This window comes from Brachypodium distachyon, chromosome 2 (genome assembly GCF_000005505.3).
Source record: "Brachypodium distachyon strain Bd21 chromosome 2, Brachypodium_distachyon_v3.0, whole genome shotgun sequence".
Taxonomy (NCBI): domain Eukaryota; kingdom Viridiplantae; phylum Streptophyta; class Magnoliopsida; order Poales; family Poaceae; genus Brachypodium; species Brachypodium distachyon.
Window position 1 is genome coordinate 14,372,190 of NC_016132.3, and position 12,568 is coordinate 14,384,757.

Consider the following 12,568-nt stretch of genomic DNA (forward strand, 5'->3'; position numbering starts at 1 on the left):
TGTGCCACTACTGATGAGTAGAACCAGATTCCCTGAAACAAAAAAGATGAGTAGAACCAGATTCTTCTAACCTGCGGTGCTTGTTTCTTCTGGTGCTGCGCTGAGACGGTTCATGTCTGATGTTCGAAACCTGGGTGCCTGGCAATATCTGAACTATTGATGTTTTCCCGACTGCTGTAGGTTACGTATTATATTTGAATTTCATAGGATTTCAAGAGTTATCATGTAGGAGTAACTCAGTTTGGCGCTATGGGAGTTTGTTGTCTTTGGACTCGTAGTTTTGCGAAATTGCTGATTTTCAAACATGTTCCTTGACGAATTTTCGAAACACAGTCCCATCATCGAATCAAACAAAAACTGGAGCAAGCATTGCTCTTTTATTTTTGGAGAGGGGATCAAGCATTGCTAATCGCCACCAATCTGGATGAATCTCTGGAGTTTGACACGCCCTGGTCAAGCATGTTGAGGAACCAACGACGGGGTGGGGTGGCCACCGAGTCGTGCACCCCCACCAATCCCCCTGTTGACTCATTTCTCCATCTAATAGTTTGTTGTGGACTCTTATTCATTGAGCCTATATAAAGAAGAGGAGGCTACCCCTCGTACGTACACTTGAGATCAGAAATTAATAAAGAGCTCATGTTCCTCTCTACTTGGTGTTCATCTACTTTACTGTACTTCATGATTGTGCGTGTTTGATTAGGATCTTGGTGTGCAACCTCAGGACCGGTCAGCCGGCAAGAGTTGCACAACACGTTATCAGCACGAGTCTCTACCCCCAGCCTTCATCGAGCCTACTCCACGCAGGCTCTCGACATAAATCACGGAGGTATTGGATCCGAAATTTTATTGCAAAAATGGATTCCTCTTTGTGTTACGATTCCGTTTTTGCTATTAGATTATCTTTCGGATTTTTCTACCCACGGTATGGAATTCCCTCGCGAGATGTTGCCGACCAAGTCGCCGGCCAATGCCGATCATCCTCGCCGCAGGAGGGACTTGTTGACCATAACCATGGGGAGACGGTGTCGCACTGTTGTGCTCACCGCCGGCCACCGCAGGCTCCATGCCGCGAGCCGTCCCAAGCCACCCCATGGAGCCGCTGCAGTGGAGCACGCCGTCGAGCGCTGCTCCTAGGCGCTGGCCTGGCCGCTGCTCCGAAGTCGTCACCTCACGCACGACGCCGCACCAGCTGCTTCAATGCACGAGCGCTGCCCTCTGGATGTGCGCGGGCTGCTGCAAGCACTGGCCGTGCGGGAACTGCCGCTGGCCACGAGCACCTCCGCTGAGTGCCGCTGCTAGATATCGCGCCTCGCCAACGCTGCCGCCAGACATGTTTGGGCGTGTGTCGCCGCGTGCCCCCGCGTGCACTGCAGTCCCGATGCCATCGAACCGGTGGCCGTCAGGCTCCGCCGCGTTGGTGCGAGGCCTCGCTGCGCACCCCTGCTGGCGCTGCCGGCCCTGGACGCGCGCACCGCCCGGGCCGCCTCAGGAGCGTGCCAGGCACGAGCGCGTGCCGCCGCCGCCGTCCCCACCTTGTGCGCAGGCTGCCGCTCAGGCACCGCCGCCGCGCCTCGACAACCCCCGTGCGCGGGGCCGCCGCCGTCGCTCCATTTGCGGGCACGAGCGCGCGGGCGCAGGCCGCCACTGATGCCGCCTCAGTCGCGGGCACAGGCCGCCGCCGCCACCCAAGGAGAAACCCTAATGAGGGCTGGCGCGGCTGGGCTGGGCCAGGCGAGGCAGGGAGTTGGGCCACCGGCCCAATAGGCGAGCGGGCGGGCCAGATTCGGTCTGGGATGGTAGATTTGCATTTCGGCCCTTGGTCTTTCTGTAATTAAGCGCATTGTTTACTGTGCTGCGTTTTGCGACTAAGGCCTTGGAATTGTCAGTTTTGGCTGAAATCTCGTATTTTGGCTCAAAATGGCTTCAGGAATGTGTTTTTGGGGCTAATTTTCATGTTTAGGAAACGTTTAACTTGCCATCTCTATGCACATGCTTGTATTACCATGTTTTACCGTTGTTGATTAATTGTAAATATGCTTTATTGCTTTTAATTATTAAGTAAGACATGAACTCGTATGTTTTAAATATTGGAACGTTGTTATGAACAACTATATCATTTTATCACATTTATGCGCTGGGTTACATGAGGTTACCTCGAGATTATATGTTGAAATCTCGTAAAATTTCGCATTAATGATATGAATCACAAACCTGCAGTTCGAGGAGCCGACCTAAAATGGTTGGACTTGATTTTTGGATGTGGATTTGTTCTCGGAGCTTGGTAGCTTTTGAGGAGGTTGATCGGCTTGGTGTCTTGTTGACTACCGCCACCACCCTGCGAGGAGAACATTTAGGCATTGCACCATCCCTTTGTACTTTTGGACAAGTACATACATGTTGGGAAAGTGTTATGCTTTACCAGATGGTCCTGGTTCCACATGTGTTGTTCATCCTCGCATGTCATAAGTATTTTCAGGTTATGTAATAGCGCGAGGTTTAACCTCGCTATAACTCAGAGGGGGAGGCGCAAAATGGAAGCACTAACTGATTCTATTAAGCTTGGCCAACCCCCGTTGAGTTTGTGCTATGTGTGCTTTCACACACGTCTCTCCCGACTATTGCTACCGTGATAGCTGATAATGGGATGAGGCCATGCCGAACTGTGACATATGCGGAGGATGAGGACACCATCGTCAAGTGCACTTGGCCCTCCTAATGATTCATTTGTCAATTGATTTTGATGATTCTATGATATAAAATCACCTGAGGTGGTTGTATATGCTCTGAGCAAGCAAAACTTGTTCTTTCAACGCTAGGATGATTTGTGAGTTCATCCATTAATTCCTTTATTTAATACTGATGGCCTGTTATGTTCTGAAATATGTAATGCATTTACTTAATTATGTTGCTACTTCCTCGCTTCATAAAATAATTAGATGCTATATTTTAGAACACGTGGCGCTCGAATGGAGGAAACATGCCTTGTGGATAGTTGTACCACAAACACCATCTTGAGAGAAACTCATTATTTCGAGTCCATTAAAAAGATTCCGAGGAGTATAATGACTATCGTAGGGGGCGAGTCAAAAATAGTAGGCTCTGGACGAGCCACTATCATACTCCCCATGGGAACCACTTTCCTCATTGAGGAAGCATTATTGTACTCAGAGTCGACTCGGACTCTCTTGAGTTTTAAGGACATCCGCGCAAACGGCCTCCATGTGGAGACCGATGATGATAATGGCAAAGAGTGCCTACTTATCACAAAGCGCGATGCCCACGGTAAGCACGTTGTTGAAAAATTCCCTTCATTCGACAATGGGCTTTACTACACTAAGGTTGTAGCGCCGCCCGTGTACACTACATTGTCGTATAAAGTCTATTCGAATGGACAACGCTGGAGAATTTTCTTCAAAAGACTATATTTAGAAGTTCTGAACTATTTTGCTTATGGCATGATAGATTAGGCCACCCGGGTATTAGAATGATGTGAAATATAATTAACAACTCAAATGGGCATGGGGTGAATGTTAAAATTTTCCCCAATCATGATGATTTCGTGTGCTCGGCATGCGCGACGCGGAAATTAATCATTCGACCATCACCATTGAAAGTGAGGGATGAAATCCCTGCGTTTTTGGAACGCATCCAAGGGGATATATGTGGTCCGATTCAGCCCCTTTCGGAGCCGTTTCGATACTTCATGGTGCTCATAGACACTTCGTCTAAATGGTCCTGTGTTAATTTGTTGTCTACACGGAACCATGCCTTTGCCAAGTTGATGTCGCAAATCATACAAATGAGGAATAATTTTCCGGATCATCGTATAAAGTCTATTCGAATGGACAACGCTGGAGAATTTTCTTCAAAAGCGTTCGATGATTATTGTATGGCACTTGCCATTAAGATTGAGCACTCTGTACCGCATGTCCATACGCAAAATGGACTAGCGGAGGCATTGATTAAGAGGATTAAATTCATTGCCAGACCACTCCTTCGGGGTTGTAATTTACCAACCACGTGTTGGGGGCATGCAGTGTTGCACGCCGCAAATCTCATCAACTATAGACCCACGGCGTACAACATCCATTCACTTGTCCAACTAGCGCAAGGGTCGGCACCGAAAATTTCCCACCTTCGTAGGTTCGGTTGCCAGGTATATGTACCGATACCAGCCCCTCAGCGATCAGCAATGGGACCGCTCCGTAAGTCGGGGATATACGTTGGTTATGAGACTGTGTCCATAATCAGGTATCTAGACCCCATGACAAGAGACTGTCATACGGCCCGATTTGCTGACTGCATTTTTAACGAGGATCTCTTCCCGACTTTAGGGGGAGGAAATAAACCTCTTGATGAGAAAAGCCGAGAATTGACGTGGCAAGCCACGGGGATCCACGCAAATGACCCGCGCACAAGTGAGACACATAGAGAAGTCCAAAAGATAATAGATTTGCATGCTTTAGCGAATCAACTGCCTGATCACTTTAGTGACTTGAGAAGTGTGACAAAATCACATGTGACTGCGCGCAATGTACCGGAAAGGGTAGAGATACCCAAGGATCCTATGGGTCTACCCGCTCGAGTCCAAAGGCCTAAAAGGACGAGAAATCTGGTTCCTCAAATCCCAAGTACTCGGGGACGCCCGACTGAAAGATCGGTATGGTCGACTGGGGGGGGGGGTGAATAGGCGGCTAACAAATTTTATTTTTTCTTTTCACTTTTAAGGATACAAGCATCAATACATGGGTTCACTAAAACGTCTAAATGATGAACACCCTTAGTATGATGTAATAGCCAAAGCACGAGCACAAGCAATAGATAATCAATAAAAACTTGCTTGATAACCGAAGCACAAGATAAACAATTAAGCTTTGCGAGTAAGTAAAGGGGCAAGAATGATACCACACGGGGAGACGAAGATTTCACCGGAGTTTCACCTATTGGGGTCGGTGTACATCTCCGTTTGGAGGAGTGCTCTACCACAAAGGTAGAGGCGCCACAAAGGCTCACTCTATTCTCCAACTCACCACACCACAAAGGTGGGATGAGCTCTCACAACACCACAAAGGTGAGGTGATTTCCACTGGTGGCTTCCTTGAGGGCAAACGTCGAACCGTTACAAACAAGGAGAAGGGCACAACTTCACAACTTAATTGGAGGCTCCTTCCCGAATCCTCAAGCACCTCCTCACAAGATTGGAGGCCTTGAAGAGACACCTTTCGGCTAGGGATCCCAAAATCCCAAGAGTAACAAAATCCACGAAGGAAACAAGGGGAATCAACTTTTTGCTTTGGTGAAACCCTAGATCTAGATCTCCTCATCCAATCCTCAAAGAATCAACAAGGGGGGTAGCTCTATGGAGGAAGATATAGCACTTTAAAGTTTTAGAAATGGTGTGGAAAGAGTTGGGCTTCGGATAAGTTCATCCTGAGGTAGGGGATGACTATTTATGTGGGTCCCGAAATCTAACCGTTATGCACTAAGTCTGGCAGGGGAGGAAGTTCCGGTCATACACCGGAAGTTCCGGTACCCTGGAACTTCCGTCCTTGTTCCTGTCCAACCTCCGCCAAACACAAATGAATTCCAGTAGCATCACGGAGGTGGGCCAGACGTTGGGTGGAAGTTCCGCCCTACTGGAGGTAGGCCGGCAGTTCCGGGCCTGGAACAGACCTGGCAACACAGTTAGACTTTGGGTGGCTCTCTCTCGGACGGGTAGGCTTTATGTGGGTGCAAATATGGTAGTTTGTGTACGTGAAGTGGATTCACCCATTACCTTCCCATGTGGACTCCCTCTTAATAGTACGGAGTTCCTACGACTCAATATAAATAAAAAGCCGCTAAACACCGCTACGCTTCTTTCCTTTTTGAAGGCAACGAACCGTCTTGTGCCATATGATCTCAAATCTGAAACACTCGAGCACACGGTTAGTCCACGAGTCATGTTGTCATTAACACCAAAACACTTAGGGATCGAATTGTCCTTTCACCGACGAAAAAGGACAAGGGGGATTTGTCACACTCGGTTACTAAATAGTCCCGAGAGAGTGAGGGGAGCCAATTGAGACTTGGCACAAGTACGGAATCTCCAGCGCAAGAAATTCCGGACTTTAACCTTCTAACAGTGGAAGCACCCAGCGGAGATGTGAGCGCACACATCGGCGCAGAAAAACTAAAGGACCTTGCTCCAGGAATGGGAAATCCTATGGAGACAGAGGATGCGCATGATGCGCCCCATGACGAAATGGCCATAGATTATGTTAACATGGGAGAACCAATAAACCGAGCGACTGCTAATGTCGACATAAACTTTGCTAAGAAAATTGCCGCAATCATCGATCTTGACCCCGAGCCTAACTCGCTCGCTGATTGTAAGAAGATGTCGGATTGGAAAGATTGGCAGAAGGCAATAGCTACCAAATTATTATCTCTACAGAAAAGAGAGGTTTTTGGACCTGTGTGCCGAACCCCTCTCCACGTACGCCCTGTCGGCTATAAGTGGGTATTTGTCCGCAAGAGAAATGAAAATAATGAGGTAGTACGGTACAAAGCAAGGTTAGTTGCTCAGGGGTTTACTCAACGACCTGAGGTCGATTATGAGGAAACCTACTCCCCGGTCATGGATGGAATTACCTTTAGATATGGACTTAAAAATGAAATTGATGGATGTTGTTATAGCTTACTATATGGTAACTTGGATTCGGACATTTATACGAGGATACCTGATGGTCTTCCGGTTCCGAACCAAGACAGAGCAAACAGAGGTCTATACAATGTTCAACTCAGGAAGTCACTGTACGGACTTAAACAGTGGGGTAGAATGTGGTATAATCGCCTGAGCGATTTTCTACATGAAAAGGGCTAAACGAGCAATGAAGATTGCCCATGTGTATTTATACGGCGATCCCAAGATGGATTCTGTATAATCTCGGTATACGTAGATGATTTGAATATCATCGGTACGTCTGAGGATATTGAGGAAGCAAGTTCCTACTTGAAGTCGGAATTTGAGATGAAAGATTTGAGTAAAACCAAGTTCTGTCTAGGTTTGCAACTGGAACATTCCCATGATGGGATTCTAGTGCACCAGTCTACCTACACTCAAAAGGTGTTGGAAAGATTTGGATTTGACAAGGCATATCCTTCAAAGACTCCCATGATTGGGCGGTCATTACAGCAGGACACGAACCCTTTCAGTCTGAAAGAAAAGGTGGAGGAAGTTCAGAATTTCCTTACCTGAGTGCTATTGGAGCGCTCATGTACCTCACGAATTGTACATGACCGGACATTGCGTTCGCCGTCAATTTGCTGGCTAGGTACAGCTCTGAACCTACCAAAAGGCATTGGAAAGGTGTTAAGAATGTCTTTCGGTACCTGCAAGGGACCAAAGATCTTGTGCTATTTTATAGAAGAAATCAAGACCTATCTTTGATAGGCTATGCCGATGCTGGGTATTTGTCGGACCCGCATACATCCAAGTCTCAGACTGGATATGTTTTTCTATGTGGTGGAACAGTTGTTTCATAAAAATCGTCAAAGCAAAGTCTTGTATCGACTTCGACGAACCACTCGGAAATCATAGCACTATATGAAGCATCACGTGAGTGTGTATGGCTTCGACGGATGGTTCGCCACATTCAGCAGACCTGTGGGATGAACACCGTCCAGACCCTCACCATTATCTATGAAAATAATGCAGCTTGTGTTGCACAAGTACAAACGGGTTATGTGAAGAGTAATCTCACCGAGCATATAAATCCTAAGTTTTTCTATGCACATGAGTTGCAAAAGATGAATGAGGTAAAGGTCTTGCATACTAAGTCGTGTGAAAATCTTGCTGATTTGTTCACCAAGTCACTACCGGCATCCACCTTTGAAAGGTGTGTGCGTGGAATCGGTATGTTGAGACTTAGGGAAATGCAAGGTTCAGGGGGAAATACTTCACATACTCATCGATAAATCTTCACAGACCTGTGGTTTTTAACGAGGCAATCTATGCAACATAGCAACGTATCTTATGCGCTCTTTCTCCATGTGTTTTTCCCACCGGGTTTTTTCGGAGTTTTTGAGGCATATGGTATACGGGTATCGGCCCAAGGAGGAGTGTTGAGGAGCCAACGATGGGGTGGAGTGGCCACCGAGTCGTGCGCCCCCCACCAACCCCCTGTTGACTCGTTCCTCCACCTAATAATTTGTTGTGGGCTCTTATCCATTGTTTCTATACAAAAGAGAGGAGGTTACCCCTTGTACGTACACTTGAGATCAGAAATTAATGAAAAGCTCATGTTCCTCTCTACTTTTTGATGTTCATCTATTTTACTGTGCTTCGTGATTGTGTGTGTTCGATTAGGATCTTGATGCAACTTCAGAACCGGACAGCTGGCAGGAGTTGCACAACAAAGCACAATCCAGGCCAGACTCCAGGTTAACAAAAGCTTGAGAACGGGCCGGAATCGGGTGCTTCTGACATGTGGGCCGAACTCCCGGTCGAAGAAGCCCTTTTAAGCACTAGAGAAATAAATATTCGTTTTCCCGAGCCCTAAAGCCCCCTTTTCCTCTTTCCGCATCGCGAACCCTAACCGAACCCTTGCGCCGCCGCTGCCGCCTCCGTCCGGATCCAAGCCGCCGCCGACCGCAACCATGGGCTTCGACGTGGGCGTCGTCCCCTTCAACCCCGACGGCTGGGGCCCTCCTGAGACCCCGGCCGCGCCGCCGTCCCTGGGCGGTGCCACCGCCACGGCCTCCATCCCCTTCGCGCCCTTCTCCCGCTCCGATAAGCTGGGCCGCATCGCCGACTGGACGCGCAACCCCGGCGGCCCCGGGATGCACCCCGCCGCCTCGCGCGACTCCGTCTTCGACTTCACCTCCGCTGACGACTCCCTCGCCGCCGCGGCCGAGGACTCCTCGTTCCACCTCGTCGACGCCAAGCCGCCGCCGCGACACCCGCGCTTCGGCCCCAAGTGGCGCTTCAACCAGCGCCCGCAGCTCCCCCAGCGCCGCGACGAGGAGGTCGAGGCCAAGCGCCGCGAGGCCGAGAAGGAGCGCGCCCGCCGCGAGCGCCACTACCAGAACCACCGCTCGCACCACCACCAGGGCTTCCGCGGCAACCAGTCCTCCTCCGCCAAGCCTTCCGTCGACATCCAGCCCGACTGGACCATGCGTGAGCAGATCCCCTTCGCCAACTTCACCAAGCTCTCCTTCACCGTCAACGACCAGCCCGAGGATCTCCTCGTCTGCGGCGCCGTTGAGTTCTACGACCGCGCCTATGACCGCGTCAACCCCAAGGCCGCCCGCCGCCTCGAGCGCTTCAAGTCCCGCAACTTCTTCAAGGTCACCACCACCGACGACCCTGTCATCCGCCGCCTCGCCGAGGAGGACAAGGCCACGGTGTTCGCCACCGATGCAATCCTGGCTGCTCTCATGTGCACGCCTCGCAGCATCCTGTCATGGGACATTGTCGTGCAGCGCGTTGGGAACAAGCTCTTTTTTGACAAGCGTGATGGCTCTCAGCTCGATCTGCTCACTGTAAATGAGACTGCCCAGGAGCAGCTCCCTGAGAATAAGGATGACATCAACTCGGCACATGCTCTTGCGGTCGAGGCGACCTACATCAACCAGAACTTCTCGCAGCAGGTGCTTGTTCATGAAGGCGAGAAGGTTACCTTTGATGAGCCTAACCCGTTTGCATCTGAGGGCGAGGATGCGGCATCCAATGGCTACCGCTATCGCCGCTGGAAGCTGGATGAGGAGATCAGCATTATTGCTCGCTGTGAAGTGCATGCTGCCAGTGCTGATGCAAGCGGTGGTCGCCAGTTCTTCACGCTCAATGCACTCAATGAGTTTGATCCTAAGATTACTGGTGTTGACTGGAGGCAGAAGCTTGAGACCCAGCGCGGGGCTGTGCTTGCTACAGAGCTCAAGAACAATGCCAACAAACTTGCTCGCTGGACTTGCCAGGCTTTGCTTTCTGGTGCTGACATGATGAAGTTGGGTTATGTGTCACGAGTTCACCCCCGTGATCACTACAACCATTCCATACTCACCGTGATGGGGTACAAACCAAGGGATTTTGCTGCACAGATCAACCTCAACACTGCAAACATGTGGGGTATTGTCAAGTCAATTGTGGACATATGCATGAAGTTTGAAGAAGGCAAGTATGTGCTTGTGAAAGATCCTGCGAAGCCACAGGTGAGGATCTACTCGGTGCCTAATGATGCATTTGAGAATGATTATGTTGAAGAGCCACTGCCGGAGGAGGAGCAGGTTCGGTTACCTACAGATGATGTCGACGCCACTGCAGAGGAGATGGACGCAGCTGCTGAGGCAGAGGCCAATAAAGCTGCCACAGGCGGTGTGGGTGAGAAGAATGCCGAAGCTACTGTTGCCTGAAGGGTATAATTGGTTATCTTGCCTTCTCTAGATATATGTCTTCTCTGGTTTATGATCTGTTTTGATGGGTTACTTGAAGAGTTGAACTGCGTGGTATCGATACTGTGTTCTCGTTTTGATCTATCAGAAAACTGTTGATTTTCAATTTTTATGCTTGGATGTGCTAAATTTGTTAGCACCTATCGATTGGATTTAATGACTATGCTGGCAGTTTAATATCACTTCTAGTGGTTTATCGACGATATTTTTTTCAGCAAGCGTGTATGCTCGAGTGTTTTTTCAATCTTTCATGGAATGCCTTGGTTCTCAGAAACGTCTAGATTGCATTAAGTTATATTGCAGTGGATCAATTTGTAAATCATGTGCTCTGTTGGCCTGAATATGTTGCTACTGGAGTCCTGGTCCATCCTACTTAGAATCTTACAAGTATAGGGTTTCAATCTTTCCAACTTGAACAGACCAGACTTGTACTAGCAAACGGGTAGATCCAAGTCCATCAGGTTTTGGCTTGCTCATGTTGCACGGGCTGCTAGTTTTGTTTTTCTGCTAGATTTCAGTATTGCATATCACATCAATAAACTGTTGTGTTTTGGATTGAAACGAGTATGATGGATCAGGCAGCTCCATCACAAGGATTTCAGGTCCCTTCCCTTAGAATTGTACTTCGAATTCTCATTTTTCAGTTTCATGCTGCTATGCATCCAGTATGCTTCTGAGTGCTGGTTAGATGCAAGTCAACTGTGCTATAAGCAAGTACTCGCTCCGTTCCTAAATACTTGTGGCCGTTTTAGTTCATGTTTGCACTAAAACAGCAACAAGTATTTAGGAACGGAGGAGCTACCTTGTAGCTTATCCTACTAACACTATTAAACTGAAGAGTATGTTCTGTCCTGTCCATTGCTTCAGTTCCAATTCTAGCAGCATTGGAGAATACGAAGTGGGGGTTCCTGTATTTAGTATAGGAGTTCACTCATAGTCTTTTAAGCGTGAGGTGTGGCCGTGAGCCTGTATAGAATACAAATAGTGCCAGCCAGCCAAACCAAGCTAGTTCAAGAGGATCAAATGGGTATTTTGGGGCTAAAAGCACAAATTCAGGCCTGCTCTCTGTTCACTCCCGGGTTATGCCAAACCTTTGACAGCATGGAGAGAAGAGCCTGCGCCGTTGTTTGCAAATCAGAACGCTTCGGTTGGGGGGCCTGGGGGCTCGCATGAGGAAAAGGTTTCATGGAGAATTCAGAAGAAGCGATAGGCCAGGTTACTCTGATTCTTCAAGCTTTAAAATTGCCTCCGTAATGCTCCTTCAGCACTGAAGAATCCTGGCCTAAGCAATAGAACTGAAGAATCATGCGTTATGTATGACCCCGCTTCAAAGCAAGCCGTGCCTTTCAGTGTAGCTGTCACACGCCATTCATTCAGTGCCCCCTCGTTTCTCTCTTGCTGTTTGGTTGCGTCTTGCAGGGATGGAATTGAAGAAAGGACTTCTTTTTTATCTCTGCTCGGTGACAATTCGAAAGAGGACATTCTTTACGGAATTACGGTTCCTGTGGCTGTGGAAGGAAAAGGGGTATTGATTGCATGCCTGCAGAAGCCTGCGGGGAAATTCAATGGGACTCGCTTCAGATCGTGACGAGCGGCGAGCGAGCAGAGCTAGGTTTATGCTGAATGCATTTGCCGATTTTAAACAGGCCCGCCCGTGTCGCTGTGCCGGAGACTTGGACTCGGTGCGGGTGCTCTGCCCAGAATAGAATAGAAGTGTTTTCTGAGAGTTCGAGATGCAAATAGGATGGCAGGTATAACATTGTACTCACTCCATAATTCTTATAATTCTTGTCGAAATATTACATGCATCTAGACACGTTTTAGAAAAACTACATCTATTTTTGAGCAAATTTGAGACAACAATTATGTAAGGTAGGTTGTTTTTATGATCAACAGACCGCGAATTATTCTCTCAGCGATGCCTTAGTTGAATTTGTACAAACCCCAAGACTTCACTCTCTCTTCAGCAAACGTCACGTGAATCAGAATGTGTCGTACTCTGTTTTTCCGGAAGAAATAAGAAAGAGAAAAACTACTCCTACACATTTTGTTCACAGCCAAGCTTGATGATCCCCACACCCACCTACCGCCAGCTCGAGGAAACCCTACACATTTTGTTCCCCTCTCCAAGTCT

The 12,568-nt window shown here is 48.5% G+C and overlaps 1 protein-coding gene across 1 annotated transcript; it reads left to right on the forward strand.

The window, feature by feature from the left end:
• The first annotated feature begins 8,536 nt into the window (after positions 1–8,536).
• LOC100829584 (eukaryotic translation initiation factor 3 subunit D) lies at positions 8,537–10,648 on the forward strand. The gene has a single exon (XM_010232714.2). It carries the CDS (start codon positions 8,644–8,646, stop codon positions 10,393–10,395), a length of 1,752 nt encoding a protein of 583 aa, XP_010231016.1. The 5' UTR covers positions 8,537–8,643; the 3' UTR covers positions 10,396–10,648.
• The last annotated feature ends 1,920 nt before the right edge of the window (positions 10,649–12,568 follow it).

Coding starts and splice junctions, on each gene's coding strand:
- LOC100829584 (XM_010232714.2), top strand. CDS start 8,644: ATGGGCTTCGACGTGGGCGTCGTCCCCTTCAACCCCGACGGCTGGGGC.